Source organism: Triticum urartu, chromosome 5A (assembly GCF_056163025.1).
Source record: "Triticum urartu cultivar PI428250 chromosome 5A, HENAU_Tu73, whole genome shotgun sequence".
NCBI classification, from domain to species: Eukaryota; Viridiplantae; Streptophyta; class Magnoliopsida; order Poales; family Poaceae; genus Triticum; species Triticum urartu.
Window position 1 is genome coordinate 466,609,211 of NC_141877.1, and position 20,354 is coordinate 466,629,564.

General features: G+C 46.1%; 3 protein-coding genes and 1 pseudogene across 4 annotated transcripts; all 4 read left to right on the forward strand.

The window, feature by feature from the left end:
• Positions 1 to 4,110: 4,110 nt before the first annotated feature.
• On the forward strand, positions 4,111 to 5,968 carry LOC125509785 (splicing factor U2af small subunit A-like). 2 transcript variants are annotated; one of them, XM_048674819.2, is made up of 3 exons: positions 4,115 to 4,268; positions 4,440 to 4,617; positions 4,708 to 5,968. In XM_048674819.2, the coding sequence occupies exon 3, from the start codon at positions 4,754 to 4,756 to the stop codon at positions 5,699 to 5,701; it is 948 nt and encodes a 315-aa protein (XP_048530776.1). In that variant the 5' UTR covers positions 4,115 to 4,268; positions 4,440 to 4,617; positions 4,708 to 4,753; the 3' UTR covers positions 5,702 to 5,968. The 2 variants fall into 2 exon arrangements, with proteins under 2 accessions (XP_048530775.1, XP_048530776.1); XM_048674818.2 differs by lacking the exon at positions 4,440 to 4,617 and having other exon boundaries at positions 4,111 to 4,268.
• Positions 5,969 to 6,015: 47 nt separating this feature from the next.
• On the forward strand, positions 6,016 to 7,372 carry LOC125509786 (uncharacterized; annotated as a pseudogene).
• A 1,793-nt stretch (positions 7,373 to 9,165) lies between these two features.
• On the forward strand, positions 9,166 to 9,814 carry LOC125556261 (uncharacterized). Its single transcript, XM_048719031.2, has one exon. The coding sequence runs from the start codon at positions 9,261 to 9,263 to the stop codon at positions 9,675 to 9,677; it is 417 nt and encodes a 138-aa protein (XP_048574988.1). The 5' UTR covers positions 9,166 to 9,260; the 3' UTR covers positions 9,678 to 9,814.
• Positions 9,815 to 12,306: 2,492 nt separating this feature from the next.
• On the forward strand, positions 12,307 to 12,999 carry LOC125556262 (uncharacterized). Its single transcript, XM_048719033.2, has one exon. The coding sequence runs from the start codon at positions 12,412 to 12,414 to the stop codon at positions 12,826 to 12,828; it is 417 nt and encodes a 138-aa protein (XP_048574990.1). The 5' UTR covers positions 12,307 to 12,411; the 3' UTR covers positions 12,829 to 12,999.
• The last annotated feature ends 7,355 nt before the right edge of the window (positions 13,000 to 20,354 follow it).

Here is a 20,354-nt window from a genome sequence, read left to right on the forward strand (position 1 = left end):
GTGTTTCTTTCTCTGTTTGCTTCAGACATTTGATATATAGTGCTTGCAATTTTCAGTGTTGTACAGATTATACAATGAAGTTAATTGCTTGCATTTTTCAATGTTATAGTCATATTTTCCCTTGTATAATGGGATTACTGTTCATTTCATATTATTTTCAACATCAGATATTTTCTATGTGAAAATATTAAGGCTGGAGAGTGTCCAGCGCCTCACTGCTTTATTCACGTCACTGTACACCTGAAAACTACCAAGGCTGGGCCTCTTTTGCCTTGAGTGAATCCTATCCATTGGATGTAGAACGAGGGGCTGATATAGTGGGCTAAGGCGCTGTGTGACTTGGCTTCACAACGTCACTGAAGCTGCGTCCGTGAGTGTCTTTTCAGACTTCGAGCGCGCGCCCCAATGCCATCGCCGCACCTCAGTCCTCAGCTGCTGCCGGAGGCAGAGGTGATGTGTCGACGTGTTGTACGTGCTCCCTCCTCGCAGTGTGGGGGCCATCGGCGAATCATTGCGGAATCCGAACTGCGTATCTCTCATCTTCACGCGTTCACCATAGTCTGAATGTTTATCGGAAGAAACACTAATTATAGTCTGAATGTTGCCGCACATACTTTTGCTACTTGCTAGGTCTCGTGGATTTTCAACGTTTTTCTATACGAGTACTTTCATCATGTCCTCTGTGCTTCTGTAATGTGTCGGAAACTGTTCTGCTCTAAAAAGCTTTAAAAAGCACCCCGTCTCAAAATAAATGTCTCGATACTTATTTTGAGACGGAGGGATTAACTTTTGATCTCTGATCTTTTTTAGAGCATCTTGAATATCTTTTTATCATGAAAATTTACACACAAATAGAACTTGTGACATGAAGGTGTCTTGACTATTTTTTTCCAGTTTTACTACTGGCGAGATTTGGTATCAGTTGCTTCGGATCCATTCAAGGGTTCAACGACGACAACTGCAACTCTAGGCGTTGGTCTTTAGGGCAGTGCATGAAGACTTCCGAGCTGTTATTGACAAGGTTAAGCCAGCCCCAATAAAGGAGCGGCGGTAGCGGCGTGGCGGTAGTGGCCGTTCTGCGGCAACCACCGAGCAAACCCTGCCCAATATGTCCGTCTCCGAAAACTATTGTGTTGAAACTGCAGTAGTCTGAACTAACAAGAACCACTCTCAAATCATATGCTTCACTGATCCAATCCTCAAAATAGCTATCCATATCGACATACTCAAAGTAAACGAGCCCACCAAGTTAAGTGACAATCCAAATAGGTTTGAGCTTTCAATCACCAGCTTAAACATTGTCTAGTCAGATATAGCAATTCTAGATAAAATCACCTCTCCTTTTTCTTCCTCTCTTGTCACATGTTGAGCTGTTCTTTGTGTGCTCTTTCTTACTCGCACAATCTCCTAGTGCAGCCAGCCAGCCACCACCATACAAGGGTGAAGTGGCTAGGGTTTTCTTCTTCCTCCTTCACCAGGAAGCAATCCGCCCGCTGGATGCAACTGAGATCAACGACTCACATTGTGATAGACTTATGGGCTGGAGTTAGGTTGCCAACACATCACATGGAGAGACTTGTCCCAACAAAAATACAAGCAAAGGTGTTGGAGGTGGGCTGCTTGTCGCATGTTGTGATGTCTCCCCGAGCAAGAAAATAATCCACCAGCAATTGGGGCATGCCGACTGCCAGCAATCCCCTTGTGGCCTTGACATTAGCCGCTTCAAGGACTACTTTCTCTCTAAAGCCTATGGGTGTCGGGGATTATGAAACCGTCATAAGGCCTTGTTTGAAACAATGGGATTTTAGGGCCTAAGGCCTTGTTCAGTTAAACCTCCCTTCAAGAGGATTGGAGGGATTGAGGGGGATTTTGACCTGTAGGGGATTTATTTTGCGAGATTTAATCTACTTCAATCCCCTTCCTTCCAACTGAACAAGCCCTAAGGGGGTCCCCTCACATCTCCGATCCCCTCAGTTCCCCTTCATTTCCCAGCCCCCCTCATCCCCAAAACCCCTATCTACAAATATGCTATTTTGTAGGCACGGGTGGCTACATTTAAAAACTAGTAGCCTTGTACTCCCTCCGTCCCAAAAATTTTGTCTTAAATTTATCTAAATATGGATGTATCAAGTCACGTTTTAGTATTAGGTACATCCGTATCTAGACAAATCTAAGACAAAAATTTTGGGACGGAGAGAGTATTAAGTAATAGGTATCCAATTCATATAATAAGCTGATGCAAATATCTGACACTGCATTAATAGAATCTAATTATCACGTCCACATGGTGCAGATATTTGATCAACATTAACACTAATGTAGTACACTAGCTTTGATCGTATGTCGTGTCCCACAATGATGCGACAGGGATCATCACAAAAAAAAGACTCAAGTCCATTTAAAATTGAATTGAAGTCATCTATGCAACATCTAAGCATTGAGTCAAACAATGTAAACTTTGATTCACACCTTTTCATGATTTTTAAAGCATGAACAACACACACACTGTTCACCACTAAAAATCCACACATCTTCTTTTTTTGTGTAGCTCACATGCTAACCTATTTCACCATCAAACTTTGCACACATGTAGAATTCAATTTAGCATTTCTTGGAACTTCAAAATGTAATTTCCGACCTATCATACCATAATGTGTTTCATACTATGCTTCTTCAAGACAAATATAAGTACCATGCCTTTCTTTTTTACATAAACCACCACGACGAATTTCATACTATGCTTCTTGAAGACGAAGAAGATGAAATTCGCTGTACCCCACCACTAATTGTGTGTTTGGCAACTAGTGGTGAGAATTTGAAGGAATCTTTTATCCCGTGTGAATTAACAGGGGACATGGAAAGATACGTGAGAATTGACCTTATTAATTCTCCCCTTTCCTCCTTAACTCATTTGCCATAGAACAAAACAATGTTTCATACCCCTTAAACTCACATCCATTATCACTAATTTCTCCAAACCAAACGTGTGACTTTCTACAAACAACATGTGGACACCCCTTTTATTTTTACACATGTTTATAAAAATGATCCAAATATATTGTAAAGGTTTACAAGAAATACAAAGCACTACAAACAGAATAAAAAATACATTGAGGTCCCTGGACCACCAAACAACCGCAACCATCGCCAGAACAAACTGTTGACGCGCTGGTGTCATCGCTCACATATTGGAGATGGCCTGACCTTGTCAATGAAAGCTAGGTAGTATTCATGCATGTTCTTCTAAGGACCAGCTCCCGGAGTCGCAGCCGACGTCGTTGAACTCTTGAATCGATCTAAAGAACCCGACACCAAATCTTGTCATCGCGAACGCGACGAGAAACCTTAACCTTGTCGTCATGGAGTCAACATGAATCTACGCCAGCTCCATCGAATCCATCCCGAGGGACAAACTCGAGGAGGATCGGAGCGTGAAAGGCCGACTCAATGATGAAGCTCTACCCCTGCAAGGAGTAAAATCCTAACCTATCTACTAGCCCGAGCGAGGCACTAGGATTTTCCTTCTCACCATCGCCCACTGGAGCAGCATGCACAAGGGGAGGCAAATCCACGAGCCCGTTGACAGAGATGAAGGGGAGAAAGGCCTTGCCCTAGTCGCCTTGCGAGCTGGGAAAGAAAACTTTAAAGTTTTTTTTCTTTATATGGTTTAACGGATTCTCTTACGCGCAGTGTCTGATTTTGAAGCATGTTTGGCTTGTAGAAAAAATTGGCTGGCCAATGTTTTGGCAAGGTAACATTTGGCAATGCACAAGTTTTCTAAAATTTGGCAACTTTATAGAAATTGAGAACAATTTAGTAGGCCTTTTTTTAGAGAGAGCAAGCGAATAATTTTTTTGAGAAACAAGAAGCAATTTAGTAGGCAACCAGTTGATAATATTATCTTTTTGAAATGCGATTGATTTTTTTTGAGAAGATAAAATGCGATTGATAATATTTATCCTGCCCACAGGCGATGTCTACCTCTCACATGACTTGATGGGCTTGCAATGTTCAACACATAAAATACCCGCCTTGCTGGACCGGGCCAGCGATGGGCTGTCCAACAACGCCCATAACCCCTCGAAGGTTCTAGCAGTCTCCAGCCTGCCACATCTCCACCGTCCGACACCCAACCAACGTCCGGATACGCCGCCACGGCCTTTATATCCGCTTTTCCAGATGCTACTGGAAGAAGCATCCAAAACAAAAACAAATCTGCCGTGCTCCACCTTCTGCTCCCCCTCCGGCTACGGCGGCGCTGATCTCCGGTAAGCCGCCGCCTCCTCCCGTAATATCCTAGATCTATACATGCATGTGTAGGGTCGAACGGATTGGGTTGCCCGTGCCCGCGCATCACGCTCGTTCTTTTTTCTCTCGGTTCGAACGGATCGGATTGATTGACGATGCTTTCGTGTGTCTTCTCTGTCGATTCTTATCAGGTCGGGAGATAGGTTCTTCCCCCCTCGCGAATCGAAGAGATAAATAAAAGTTATGGATTAGTCTTTACCTTCGTTTAGTTCCGTTTTCTTTCGATCTGATCCGGAATTTAAGTGCCTGCTGATTTTGAAGGTTCCACCGGAATTGGGATGAGTTGCTTGCAGTATCTACTCATGACAAGTTCTTGTTCCCCCTCCTTTGAGTGTTTATCCGTTAATCTTGGCTGCAATCTCGTGTGTGTGATTTGTGATTCGTGTGATGGGAGTGCAGAGATCTCTAGCTTTTCTGCGGGGGCGCGAATCCGGGGGGCGGCGCCATGGCCGAGCACCTCGCGTCGATCTTCGGCACGGAGAAGGACCGCGTGAACTGCCCGTTCTACTTCAAGATCGGCGCGTGCCGGCACGGCGACCGCTGCTCCCGCCTGCACAACAAGCCGTCCGTCTCGCCCACGCTGCTGCTCTGCAACATGTACCAGCGCCCCGACATGATCACCCCGGGCGTGGACGCGCAGGGCAACCCCATCGACCCCGTCAAGATCCAGGGCGACTTCGAGGACTTCTACGAGGACATCTTCGACGAGCTCAGCAAGCACGGCGAGGTCGAGAACCTGCACGTCTGCGACAACCTCGCCGACCACCTCATCGGCAACGTCTACGTGCAGTTCAGGGAGGAGGACCAGGCCGCCAAGGCGCTCCAGGCGCTGCAGGGGAGGTTCTACTCGGGCCGCCCCATCATTGCTGAGTTCTCGCCCGTCACCGACTTCCGGGAGGCCACCTGCCGGCAGTTCGAGGAGCACAACTGCAACCGTGGAGGGTACTGCAACTTCATGCATGTCAAGGAGATTGGCAGGGACCTCAGGAAGAGGCTGTATGGGCACCTGCATAGGTCCAGGAGGAGCCACAGCAGGAGCAGCCGGAGCCCGAGCCCCTACCGTCACCACGCCAGGGACCGTGATCGCTCCTCGCGGTCTAGGGACCGTGGCGACTACTATGGAGGCAGCCTGGACCGTGGTGACTACGGCGACTACTACCACCATAGCCGGAGGAGCAGCGAGAGGAACCGCAACTATGACAGCGATGGGAGCAGGCTGCGCCGGCGACACAGGTCTAGGACTAGGAGCCCGGTCAGGGAGGGCAGCGAGGAGAGGAGGGCGAAGATTGAGCAGTGGAACCGTGAAAGGGAGGCGCCTGCCAGGCAGGGCAGCGAGGAGAGGAGGGCGAAGATCGAGCAGTGGAACCGTGAGAGGGAGACGGCGCAGGCGTGAGATCTCCGGTCTTACTGCAGGTTGCAGTGTTGCCTTGTTCACCGGATGTTCTGCTTGCTTGTCTGATCTTGTAATGGTAGATGGAGTTAGATTGTGGTCCTAGTGAACTTACTCGGATGCCTGATGTAACATCTTTAGTGTGGTTCTTGTTGAACTTCCTCTTTAGATTTGTTGATGGTATAGTGTGTTCAATCTTCGCCCTCGGATGCCTGATTGTATTTGGTGTTGAACTTGTTATTGTTATGATTATATAGTGTGTTCCCTGAATGTTCCTTTGCTCACATTCCATGTTTCAGTCTAAATGCATTGGGGATTGCAGTTGGAAATCTAATCTAGCTTGTGTTGTTGATTTTTATCCTCGCCAAAATCAGACCGTCGCAGATAATTTCCCCGTTTCAGGTTCAGGTAGATGTGGAAAACTTTTTCTCATGTACGCATTGTTATGTGAAAACAAGTTCAGCATTCGGCGGATTGCTTTGCTCACGAAGCTTGTTCGAGTGCAAGTGCAATGGGAACTGAATTTTGCATCACTCGAGATCACCAACTCAGGTTTCTTGTACGAATCTTGATCTTTTTACTACGGAGCCCAGCTTCTTAGACAAGTTCACAGGAACTTCTACACTGGTCAATTTAGTTGCTTGAGATCAAAAGACCTGAAGGTTCGTCATGTCACATGTGTAAGCAATGGTCAATTCAGTCATACGTGACCAGCTCAACTCCAGTGTTCTGTTGTGCAGTTCAGCACAAAGTCATTTCAATGGTCATCCAAAATCATTTGTTCGTGACGACGTAATAATGCTAGCTCCAAAGGGGAGACGTTCTTCTTTTCTTTTCAGAAAAAGAAGTATACGGAAGAGGAAGTCCATAGAGGAGAGCTGCCGGTCTCACTGGGCTGGCGGCCTGGCGCGCGCATGAACCCATCGTAGAGGCTCTTCAAAGTCGCTACAGCTTGCAGCATCTATATAAGGCAGCGCCATAGGGTCCTAATCTATCGCTTACAACAAGCTCGTCTGGCAATTCACAAACCTGAAACCCACTTCCTACGCAAACCAGTTTGCTCCAATGGCGTCCCAGCTGGTCGAGAGCCACCGCGCCGGGGCCGAGGTCATCAAGGGGGGCGAAGTCTGCAAGAAGTCCGTCGAGCTCCTTGAAGAGCTCGGCCTCCCGAAAGGCCTCTTTCCAATGGGCGACATCGAGGAGATCGGGTACAACCCGCTCGCGGGTTCGTGTGGATGCTTCAGAAGAAGAAGAGCGAGCACACCTTCAAGAAGATCGAGCAAACCGTCTCCTACGACACCGAGGTGACCGCTTTTGTGGAGAAGGGCAAGATCAAGAAGGTCACCGGGGTGAAGATCGAGGACGTGTCTTTGGTCGAGGTCTATGTGGATGAGTCTTCTGCTGATAAGGTCACCGTCAAGACTGACACCGGTCTGTCTGACACCCATGATGCAGCCACGTTCGCTCTCGGAGAATAGGGAGCTAAATAGAAATGTCACAAAATAATAAAGTTAGTGAATGGTTCGACACTATGGTTCGCATGTTATGCAGAAGTATCTTTCCGTTTTCTTGTAAGCTCAAGGCTGCTGCGTGAATGTTGTTCCCTTTCGGCCTGTAAGCTTTCGACAGTGAAATGAATAATTGCAATTACAGTTTTATACCCCCTCCTCTATCCCACATCGATGACTCTCAACTTCCATCTCAGAGAATGGTTCAGAATCCTCAGATCGATGTGAAAAAAAAAAGTTTTTCTTAAGCACATATTTGTATGTGAAAACAAATTCTTCTCTCGAATGCTATTTTGTAGCATTAGAAGAACACCGAGAAAAAGGCAAAGGAAAAAAATGGGACAAAAGCAGAAACCAAAGCAAGCCTGAACTAATCAAAATCTAAGAACTAGCAAAGAGAATGACACAACCAACACAGAGCAAAGTTCATACTGCTATGGTTGAGGCTGCATGATCCACAGATTAATTTCTCTTTCTGAGTTCAGGTTGACGTGAAAACAAGTTGCTTTAATGTTCCATCATTATATCTTTAAGGCTTGGCTTCAGACAACATAAAACGGAAAGAACTCATCATGCCACAACCCTCCACTCAGTTGAGAATGAAAAGGGTTAGAAATTAGTTAGTTTGAGGCTAAGTTTGTGACTGTTGAACTGCTAAATTATTTGACAATTCGATGTGGAAAATAGCTATAAAAAGGCTAAGTTTGTGATTGCTAATCAATGGAATATATTATATTAATTTAGAGAGGAAAAAAAGCTGTAAAATATGCAAAAGTAAGTTATTGCAAGTAGTTAAATAGGCAAAAATAATTCGGTGAATGGAAGGTTTTTGGTCACCAGGAACCCTAATATTTGGAACATGATCATAAGCACATTAATTCACTGCATATTTTGAACTCTAGTACTAAATGTTGCACATTAAACATGAAACGACATAACTTAAAACACTACTACGATCATATTTTTTATCGCTCCTCACGGTCTAGGGACCATGGCGATTAGCCGATTACTATGGAGGCAGCTTGGACCACGGCGGCTATGGTGACTACTACCACCATAGCCGGAGGAGCAGGGAGGGCAGCGAGGAGAGGAGGGCGAAGATTGAGCGGTGGAACCGTGAAAGGGAGACGGCGCAGGCGTGAGATCTCCGGTCTGACTGCAGGTTGCCTTGTTCACTGGATGTTCTGCTTGCTTGTCTGATCTTGTAATGATAGATGGAGTTATATTGTGGTCCTAGCAAACTTACTCGGATGCCTGATGTAACATCTTCAGTGTGGTTCTTGTTGCACTTCCTCTTTGGATGTGTTGACGGAACATATTTGGTTTTGAATTTGTTATTGTTATGATGATTATACTGTTCTCTGAATGTTCCTTTGTCGGCATTCGGTGCAATGCTTTGCTCACATACCTTGAGGATTGCTTTTTTGTATCACTCGACATCAACTTATGTTCCATCTGAATTCCTGCGAGTTAAATGGAACAGAGGTTAGCACTCGAGGCTAAGCTGCAGATGGAAAACTTTGGCAGATGGTGCATATAGACATCTAATCTAGCTTGTCAGCTTGCAGCATTGTGACTTGGTACGGACCCCAGCTTCTTAATTACTATACAAGATCACTGGGACTTCTACTCTCTGGTCAATATAGTCGCTCGAGATCAAAAGACTTGAAGATTCTTCTTGTGTAAGCAATGGCCAATTTAGTCATCCTTGACCAGTGTTCTGCTGTGGAGTTCAGCATAAGGCATTTCAATGGTCAGATATGGCTGGACGTAATGAGCTAACTTCAGAGGGGGGACGTTCATCTTTTTCCTTCAAAACAAGAAGTATCTAAGAGAAGTCCACATAGGAGAGCTGCCGGTCTCAATGGGTTGGCGCCGGCGCAGCCGCGCATGAATCCATCCTAGAGGCCTTTAGGAGCCGTTACAGTTTGCACCATCTATATAAGGCAGCACCATCAGATCCTGATCTATCAAGTACCACAAGCTCATCTACCAATTCACAAACCTAGAAAACCACTCCAAAGCAAACAAGTACCAGCTAAGAAGGAGCTCAAATGGCGTCCCAGCTGGTTGAGAGCCACCGTGCCGGCGCCGAGGTCCACAAGGGGAACGATATCTGCAAGAAGAAGACCGTCGAGCTTCTCGAAGTGCTTGGCCTCCCGAAAGGCCTCTTTCCTATGGATGACATCGAGGAGGTCGGGCACAACTGTGAGAGTGGGTTCGTGTGGATACTTCAAAAGAAGAAGAAAGAGCACATGTTCAACAAGCTCAACCAGACCGTTTCCTACGACACTAAGGTGACCGCTTTTGTGGAAAAGGGCAAGATGAAGAAGGTCACCGGGGTCAAGGTCGAAGAGTTTTCTTTGATCGAGGTCTATGTAGATGAGTCTTCTGCTGATAAGGTCACCATCAAGACCGACACCGGTCTGTCTGACACCCATGATGCGGCCGTGTTCGCTCTCGGAGAATAGAGCTACTAGTTAAAAAGGCCATAATAATAAAGTCAGTGAATGGTTCGGCACTGCAGTTCACATGTTATGCAGAAGTATATGTTTCCGTTTTCTTTGTAATCTAATAAAGGCTGTTGCATGAATGTTGCTTCCTTTCAGCCCATGTTATGCAGAAATTTATGTTTCTGTTTTCTCTGTAATGTAGTAAAGGATGTTGCATGAATGTTGCTTCCTTTCAGCCTGTAAGCGTACGCCAAATGTAATGAATAACACTTATACCGCCTCCTATATCCCACATCGACCACTCTCAACTTCCCACTGTGGTCCCTATCTTTGTGTGAGAGAGAATAAGGGCCTTATCAACAAATAATTAAGCAAGGCTTTGAAATACAACATGAACCGTGACATGCATAGAACAAATCTAATTTTGATTCTCGATATTTGGATTTTCATGTTGATTTTAACATTTCATAATTTTAGATGTATGTTATAGCAGTGTCTAAAAAAAGATATCAACAGCAAGGCTCAAATGGAAACACTGTGGAACAGTTTCCTGTTTTGTTTATTTTAATTTTCTCGCTAATATCAAATAATCGGAGTTTATTTCCACATTTATGGTTCAAATCGATGTGAAAAACTATCGTTTTAGACACATATTTTTATGCGAAAACAAGTTCTTGTCTTGATTTTTTTCTTGTGTTGACAGATTGCCGAGAAAATGCAAAGGAACAAAAGAGAACAAAAGCAGAAACCAGAGCAAGCCAAAACTAGCCAAAATTTAGGAACTAGTAAAAGAGAATGGCAAAGCCAACACAGAGCAAAACTCCTACGGCTACGGTTGAGGATTAAATTATTTTCCAATTCTAAGTTGAGATTGATGTGAAAACAAGTTGCTCAAGATATTTTTAATGTTCCACCATTACATCTCTAAAGATTTGGTTACAGACAACATAAAACGGAAAGCACTCATCATGCCACAATCCTCTACTCAGTTGAGAACGGGAAGGATTAGAAATTAGTAGTTAGTTTGAGGCTAAGTTTGTGACTGTTGAAATGCTAAATTATCTTACAATTTGATGTGGAAAATACCTATAAAAAGGCTAAGTTTGTGATTGCTAAACTATGGATTTTTTTTTCAATTTAGTGAGGAAAAACAGCCATGAAATATGCAAAAGTAAGCTATTCCAAACATTTTAATAGGCAAAAACAATTCTGTGCATGGAACTACCAAAATCTAGGACGATGCCAAGCTACTCTATTCTTTAATAGCATTTTTTTAACGAGGCAGAAGACTTGTTATTGTCATTAATTAAGAAGAGAGTGAGAAATGCCCGCTTGACTAACGAGAAACCGGGTTAGAATCGATACAACCTAACCCACATAACATGAGCACCAGCGACCCGACCTGGCCACTCACAATTAGAAGACCACGGAGGATGGTTACAACAGAATATTGAAGGTACATGGCCACGTGACTTTAACACTGAACCTGATGTTGGACGCTTGCTCTAGACATGTTAGGGATCAACTCCTTGTGCTTTGGCGATCATGGTAGTTCACCAGATGAGACAAAAGGCTTAGGGTCTTTCCGCCTCCCGCCAGCATCGCCCTGTCTCCAATGGCCCTAGAGCCATTTGAGAGCGGTGGATCCCGGCCATTTGAGAGCCAGTTGTTTATTGGAGTTTTCTTAGGGTTTGTGTCTTGCTCAGAAAGGTGAGTCGATGGTGGCTTCCTAAAGATGGAATAAAATTATCCCCGCCTAGCCCCCGTCCCGGTGATGCATCTAGCATTGTCGATGGGTGTGTTAAAGTGTGTCTCCGGTGGATCTATCTTGGTGGATCTGGTCGTCGTTCGTCTACGTTCGTGTGTTTTCAGATTGAATCCTTCCGATCTACGCTACTCTTAATCTGCGGCGGTTGCAGTTCTGGTGCGCTGGTCCTATGAGACCTTAACACAAAAACTTTTCGATTGTCTACTACAACAAATTTTGCCTGTGTCCGGAGAGGGAGGCGCGATAACGGCGGCGCCTTAGACTCGCTTCAGTGTTTGTAGTCGTCGCTAGGTGGTCTACGGATCTGGATGTAATTTTTTATTATTATTTATGTTCATTGTATTGTCATGATTGAAAATGAATAGATTATTAGTTTTTTCGGAAAAAGAAACATTGTGGAATAATTTCTCAGTTTACATGAAAACAAGGTCAGCGTTCCGTCAATTGCTTTGCCCACAAAGCTTGTAGTCTAAGTGCAACGGGAACAGGTTTTTTTTTTTACTCGGGAACTGATTTTTGGTATCACCCGAGGCCACCAACTTGTGCTTGGTATGGAGCCCGGCTTGTTGGATAAGATGACATGGACTTCTTCTACACCAATATATACGCAATGGTCAATTTAGTCATCCTTGACCAGTGTTCTGGTGTGGAGTTCAGCATAAGGCATTTCAATGGTCAGATATGGCTGGACGTAATGAGCTAACTCCAAAGGGGAGACGTTCATTTTTCTTCCTCAAAACAGAAGCATCTGAAAAGGAATTCCACAGAGGAGAGCTGCCAGTCTCACTGGGCTGGCGCGCGCAGCCGCCCACGAATCCATCTTAGAGACATTTAGGAGCCGTTACAGTTTGCACCATCTATATAAGGCAGCACCATCAGATCCTCATCTATCAAGTACCACAAGCTCATCTGCCAATCCACAAACCACTCCAAAGCAAACAAGTACCGGCTAAGGAGCAAACAAGTACCGGCTAAGGAGCTCAAATGGCGTCCCAGCTGGTTGAGAGCCACCGTGCCGGCGCCGAGGTCCACAAGGGGAACGATATCTGCAAGAAGAAGACCGTCGAGCTTCTCGAAGTGCTTGGCCTCCCGAAAGGCCTCTTTCCTATGGATGACATCGAGGAGGTCGGGCACAACTGTGAGAGTGGGTTCGTGTGGATACTTCAAAAGAATAAGAAAGAGCACATGTTCAACAAGCTCAACCAGACCGTCTTCTACGACACTGAGGTGACCGCTTTTGTGGAAAAGGGCAAGATGAAGAAGGTCACCGGGGTCAAGGTCGAGGAGTTTTCTTTGGTCGAGGTCTATGTGGATGAGTCTTCTGCTGATAAGGTCACCATCAAGACCGACACCGGTCTGGCTGACACCCATGATGCGGTCGTGTTCGCTCTCGGAGAATAGGAAGCTACTAGTTAAGAATGCCAGAGGAATAAAGTCAGTGAATGGTTTGGCACTACAGTTCACATGTTATGCAGAAGTATATGTTTCTGTTTTTTTTGTAATCCAATAAAGAATGTTGCATGAATGTTGCTTCCTTTCAGCCCATGTTATGCAGAAATTTATGTTTCCGTTTTTTTAATGTAATAGAGGATGTTGTATGAATGTTGCTTCCTTTCAGCCCTTAAGCATTCGCCAAATGTAATGAATAACACTTATACCGCCTTCTATATCCCACGTTGACCACTCTCAACTTCCTACTGTTGTCCCTATCTCTGTGTGTGAGAGAATAAGGGCCTTATCAACCAATAATTAAGCAAGGCTTGGCGGATCCTAATCTTGGCAGTCAATCATGCAGTTATTACCAGTCCTTCAGATCGGCTCCTCGATCTCAGTGGGGACAGGTACAAACACCATGTTTTGGCTAGATCGGTGGTCGGGCGATAGACCGTTCGCAGAACGGTTCTATGCGCTATTTAGTATTTGCACTCGCCCACAACTCATGGTGAGTGCGGCCTTAGAGGACTTGGGGAGCATCGCCCTCCGACGCACTTTTGGCCTGCTTGAACGGGACCGCATAGCCCTCCACGCCTCCTCCCTTGAGGAGGACGCGATCTCATGGACACTTGAACCAAGTGGGAGGTTCTTGGCCAAGTCCTTATATCACGCGCTATTGGCCTCGCCAGGTTCGAACGAGTTAACTCTCCTTTGAGAGATTAAACTGCCATTGAAGATCCGCATCTTCCTCTGGCGGTGGGTGCGCGGCCGCCTCCCTTCGGGCACGAAGGTTCTCAAACACAATGGCCCGGGGAATGGGTTATGACCCTTATGCAAAGTACTTGAGGACTCCAACCACATATTCTTCCGCTGCCCGGCAGCGATCTTTCTTTGAAGTTGCCTCCGGGATGTTGTCGGTGGCAATTGGTGTGTAACGCCCCGAGACCGATGTGCCAGGTGTCGTCCAGTTATTCGATGTCGTTGCCATGTCATTTGCTTGCGTGTTGCATTTCATCATGTCATTATGTGCATTGCATCATCATGTTTTCAAAACCTGCATCCGTCCGGGTTTCCCCAGTTCCTTCTGTTGTCTGTTCTGAGCCCAGCCACACTTGCACGCGCCCGCGGCACGTCCGAAATATTATTTTATAAGTGGCTGGAAAATGTTCTCGGAATGGGATGAAAGTTGGCATGCGGTGTTTTTATGTTGTAGGTAGGCTGCTTGCCAAGTTTCATCGCGTTCGGAGTCCGTTTGACGCCCCAACGGATAACTATAACGGCAGTATAGCCGGTCTAACGTCGGACGTTTTCGGTCTCCGAAAACCGTGCCGGGCTGCATCTCTCCCCTCTTCTCTCAGACCAACCCTCTCTTCACAATCCACCAGACCCAACCTAACCTCTCTCGTCAGCCCGTGGCCCTCCTCGCGCGCGTCCGAAAAATTGTCCCGGACCCGACCCGAACAGTCGTCACCGTTGGATCCAGATCATCCCCAAACATCTACAAAATATCTCCATTTTATTAATTGGGCCCCCTAACCTATTTATCCGAGAACGTCCGATTTTAATTGAGGGCCCAGATGCACCCCAAATCCACTTACTATATATACTTGAGGTCCAACCCTAAAATTTAGGAGCCTTGTCCCATCCTCCCAGCCGCCGCCACCAGTCCTCTTCCACCTCGGGATCTCATCCCGATCCAACCAACTGCCTCCACCCTCTTCCCTAAATTCCCCATCGCTCCAAATCACCAGCTCCCTCTGTCTTCCTTGGACGCGTCCAGTCCACCCAACCAGCACCCACGCCCGAGCAGCTGCCTCTCCTTGGCTGCGTGTCTCCGACGGCAGCATCTCCGGCCACAGCATCTCCGGCCGCAGCTAGGACCACCGGAGCGCCAGGCCAACACTTCCTCGCCCTTTCCCTTTTCCTTCTTCCCTCTGTTTTTCCATCCCCATCATCTCATCTCTCTCTTCCTCTGCGTCTTCTCGCAGGAACCGAAAGGAGCCAGCCTCGGCCTCGCCACAACGCCGCTCCGGCCCGCAACCGCAACGACCCATCCATCTAGCTCCAGCGAGGCCCCACCCGCCGTGCCTCAATCTCCTCCAAGACTGGCAAGTTCCGCCGACTGACGTGGCCGTGGAGCACGTCGGCATCGTCCTTGTGCCGTCCCAGCCCAGTCGTCGTTTGCCTCCTCGCCGCCCGGATCCGGCCGTCTCCGTGTCGTCTGCGCCCCTGCCTCGTTGGAGAACGACGTCCCGCACCTGGACCTCACGCGCCTCCCCCACCTCAGATTCGTCCAGCCGCCTCTGCCTCAAGCTTGCCATCCCGACCTCCTTGTCGCCCGCGCGCCTGCAACAACCAGGAGACCCTGAGCCTCCTCCGCCTTGCCCTGCACCATCTTGTGCTCGAACAGAGCTCGAGTCCGAACCTTCCCGTCGCCAGCATCACCTGTGGCCAGCCGCCGGAGTTCCAGATCGCCGCTGCTTCCCTCGAGCTCCATTCGTGCCATGCTTCATCCTTCTGTCGGGAGCAGACAGAGGAAGCCGCCCCTGCCGCGTTGACCACAAGTCCCACGTCGTCCCGCCTCCTGCCATCCTCTCCGACGCCACGCCGAAGCCGCGTCATCTCACCGCTCGCCGGAGTCCCACGCACCCCTGCCGCGTCGCTGCCTTCTGACGAGCACGAGCTCGTTTCCCTGCCTCCCTGCATCGAAGGAACCAGGCGCGTTGACTGCGCCCGGACAGGCCTCGCCTAGACCCACCGCCACCTCTTTCTGCCAGTTGCAGCCCACAGAGCCGGCCCAGTTGAAGTTAGACCTTGGTGAGCCACCGCAGACCCAGCGCCTTGTTTCAGTTTTGGCCCGCTCCTGTTTTTTTTTCTTTCAGCGATTTTGTCAATATTCCAGAGTTGGCAGTTTTACAGAAACCTCCTTCTACTACATGCATATAATAACTCACAATTGGTGCATCGGATTAAAATGAATTATATATGAAAGTTGCTTAGAATTTTGTCTAGTTTAATAATATGCCATTTTCATCCATGTTTAAAATGTTTAAAATGCTGTTTGAGTAAATTTGCTTAAATGCCATGTTAATATGATTTAATTCATAACTAAATAACCGTAGCTCGGTTTTTAATAAACTTTATATGTAAATGGGGTAGAATTTTGCCTAGTTTAACATGGTGGCTTTACTTTGCATGTTTAACAAATCTAAAATATGGTTGGGGGCAGAACAGTACCAAATCCTTAAATTGCACATGAGGTTTGTCTCCGGACTTGTTGTATGTTGTTCCGGCCTCATTTAAACTTGACTAGATATGTAGTTTTCATTTGCTTCACCCTCTTGCCATGCTAACAATATTTAATCTTGTTGGGTACATAAACGAGAGAGAACTAAATAAGTCATGTGGTGTTTTCTTCAATATGCAACTCCGTTGCATGATGAGCTCCACTTAATTTGTAGGTTTGTTTGTGCACTTTGCCATGCCATGCTTCATTAAACCGGACATGCATCATACTCGATTGTGCATCACGCCATGTTGATGTGTTGGTTGTTTACTATGTTGTATGCTTCTTTTCCGGTGTTTGCTTCTTCGGGTTGGATCCGGTAACGTCGTGTTGTGAGGATTCGTTCGTCTACGTCCGTTTGTCTTCTTCATGGACTCGTTCTTCTTTCTTGCGGGATCTTAGGCAAGATAACCATACCCTCGAAATCACTTCTATCTTTGCTTGCTAGTTGCTCGCTCTTTTGCTATGCCTATGCTGCGATACCTACCACTTGCTTATCATGCCTCCTATATTGTTTGAACCCAGCCTCTAACCCACCTTGTCCTAGCAAACCTTTGTTTGGATATGTTACCGCTTTGCTCAGCCCCTCTTATAGCGTTGTTAGCTGCAGGTGAAGTTTGAAGTTTGTCCCTTGTTGGAACATGGAGATGATGTTCCTGGTTGGAACATGTTTACTTGTTGGGATATCACAATATATCTTATTTAATTAATGCATCTATATACTTGGTAAAGGGTGGAAGGCTCGGCCTTATGCCTGGTGTTTTGTTCCACTCTTGCCGCCCTAGTTTCCGTCATATCGGTGTTATGTTCCCGGATTTTGCATTCCTTACGCGGTTGGGTAATAATGGGAACCCCTTGACAGTTCGCCTTGAATAAAACTCCTCCAGCAATGCCCAACATTGGTTTTACCATTCGCCACCTAGCCTTTTCCTTTCCCTTGGGTTCTGCAGACTCGAGGGTCATCTTTATTTTAACCCCCCAGGCCAGTGCTCCTCTGAGTGTTGGTCCAAACTAGAGTCCTGTGCAGCGCCCCCTTGGGGAAACTCGAGGTTTGGTTTTAGTTGTATGGAGAGCTCATCTGAGTGTGCCCTGAGAACGAGATATGTGCAGCTCCTATCAGGATTTGTCGGCACATTCGGGCGGTGTTGCTGGTTTAGTTTTACCATTGTCGAAATGTCTTGTAACCGGGATTTCGAGTCTGATCGGGTCTTCCCGCTAGAAGGAATATCCTTCGTTGACCATGAGAGCTTGTGATGGGCTAAGTTGGGACACCCCTGCAGGGATTTGAACTTTCGAAAGCCGTGCCCGCGGTTATGCGCAGATGGGAATTTGTTAACGTCCGGTTGTAGAAAACCTGAAGTTGACCTTAATTAAAATGCATCAACCGCATGTGTAACCGTGATGGTCTCTTTCCGGCAGAGTCCGGGAAGCGAACACGGTGTTGGAGTAATGCTTGACGTAGGTTGTTCTAGGATCACTTCTTGATCATGGTTTCTCGATCGTGCTTTGCCTTCTTTTCTCGCTCTCTTTTGCGAATAGGTTAGCCACCATATATACTAGTCGCTTGCTGCAGCTCCACCTCATACATTTACCTTACCCATAAGCTTAAATAGTCTTGATCGCGAGGGTGCAAGATTGCCGAGTCCCCGTGGCTCACAGATACTTCCAAAACCAGTTTGCAGGTGCCGATGTTACCGAGCAGGTGACGCAACCAAGCTCAAAGAGAAGCTCGATGAAGATCTTGTCTTTTATGTTGATCCGCTTCCAGTTGATCAGTAGTGGAGCCCAGTCGGGACGATCGGGGATCTGTGTAGCATTTGGGGTAGTCTTCTTTTATTTTGTTTCCGTAGTCGGACCTTGATTGTATTTGGATGTTGTAATGCTTATTCATGTAATTGTGTGAAGTGGCGGTTGTAAGCCAACTATGTATCTCTTTCCCTTATGTATTACATGGGTTGTGTGAATATTACCTCACTTGCGACATTGCTTTCAATGCGGTTATGCCTCTAAGTCGTGTTTCGACACGTGGGAGATATAGTCGCATCGAGGGCGTTACAAGTTGGTAATCAGAGCCTTCCCCGACCTTAGGAGCCCCCACTGCTTGATCGGATTAGCGGACAAGTTGAGTCTAGAAAAATGTTTTGAGTCATTTAGGAATTATATACCAGAGAGTTTAGGAATTCTTTTTACTCCCCAGTCCCTTCATCGCTCTGGTAAGGCTTCCTGACGTAGAGTTTTGACTCTTCTCTTCTCAAATTTCACTAAATTTTTTTAGGATCACGCGGGTATCTTGGAATCGTTCCGATGTTTTTGTGACGAGAACATTGTTCTTGGTGCCTCCTGTCATTTAGGGGTTGTGGCAGTGTCCCGGGGAGTTGAGCTCCGAGGTGTTGTCGTCACAATTTTATCGTTGCAGTTCTGGAATACCTGAGTTTAGTTCGCCGACATCGAAAATCTCTTTTATGCAGTTGTTGGTGAGATAACCTCGACGCCACCCAGTACTGGGGCGGGAGTTCGGGAGTATTGCCATAACTTGTATAACGGATGCTTTTCGAAGGTTGAGGTAGACAATTTCCAAAGTTTTTCTCGGTTATGTGTTGAAGGATGGATACAGCTGGATGTAGGATTTGCTAGATTTGGGTGAGATATTATGCTTCCCCTGTATCCCCAACACCTGATTGCATAACCGGAAAAGTTTCGGGAGTTTCATAAGTGGGAATTCAAGTAGCTCTTAGGATATCTTTCCGACAGATGTATGATATGAAATTGGGGTTCGACGTCTAGTGGTCCGCCTATTCACGGTCGGTTTTACAGTGGTCTCGTTGTGTCTTAAAGAGTCCTTGGCTATGCCGACTCGGGGACGCTTCGTATGTCATGTGCACTGCCTTGTACATGATGGTGCTGTACGATCGAGCCCGTGTAGGCCCCACCACGAAAACTTCGGACGAAATCTCTATCATATGTTTGTTCCGGTTTATTCTGCAAGCCAATCCTTTGTTTTGTTTTGGATTGTGGTATTCGAGTTGCTTCGAAGTCAAATGTTGATTCCATACCTTTTCCAAGCGGTGTTCTCATATTTCTATGTGAATACAAATCCTTCTTGATCATCGAGATTGTCATCTAAATTCCTTCTCTACCGGCGTGTTTCTCGTCAAGTGGATCCGATCACTTCAACATTTGCAAGATCCAATCTCAGTTCTTTTCAACGGTGTTCATTTCATTCATCCCAAATTGCCTTTGTTTTCCCTCCCTCCCACCCTTTTTCTTCAGGAACCAGATTTCTTATTCAAGTATCCATTTTATTGATGGAAGTATCTCCATTCTTTTTCCTTCATGTTTTTACCCGGTGTTTCTCATGAAGATGCTCTACTCGTTCTTCTTTCTCCATTCTTTTCTTCTCCGGTGGATTCAATTCAAGCTTTTGGTGTTGATCATATCCTTTTTCCTCGTTTCAAATGTCTTCTCATGCCGGTGCACCTCTTAATCTTCCCCGCTTACTATTCTATTGTTCCGGAGTGCTCAAGATATCTCGAAGATTCGTGTGTCCACTCTGCATTCGTTCAAGCTCTTTCGAGGTGGTTATCTCATTCAAGCCATTTAATCAACCGGTGCAGATCTCTCTTCAAAATCGTTCAACGGTGTATCTTTTGAGTGGGCCCTAACCCACAGGTCTTTTCCCAAGATCTTACCCGACTCTTCTTATTTTTCCAGAGCTTCTCAAATTCTTTTCTAAAGTTTGACGTAAGAATGAATTATCATCAGTCTTATGTTTTTTCTCCAAGATCTGTCGAATTCTTTTCATCGTTGGCTCAACCTCTTTGTTTTGATTCTTCCGGAGTGTCTAAATAATTCATGGTGGTGTTTCTCGTAGTCATTCTCAGATTGGAAGACCGAAGAAGATTTTCTCTCAGTCTTGCTCCATTCCCTTCAAGATTCGTGATTCCAGCTCGTTGCCATCCTCTCATAATTGTATTCGATTGTGAGAATTCTTTTCACCCATCCGGAGTAATTCAGGAGTTTTTTTTGTTTTTTTCAGTTTGATTCTCTGAAGCCCGTCATCTCAGAATTATTCATTCTCAGTTGTCAGTTATCATTCTCCAATCTTACCGGTGCATCATTCAAGTATTCTCTAATCAGTTTATGATCTCTTCGTTCTCATGTATCTACTTTCTCTCAAGCATCTTCGTTCATTTACTAAATTCTTCCC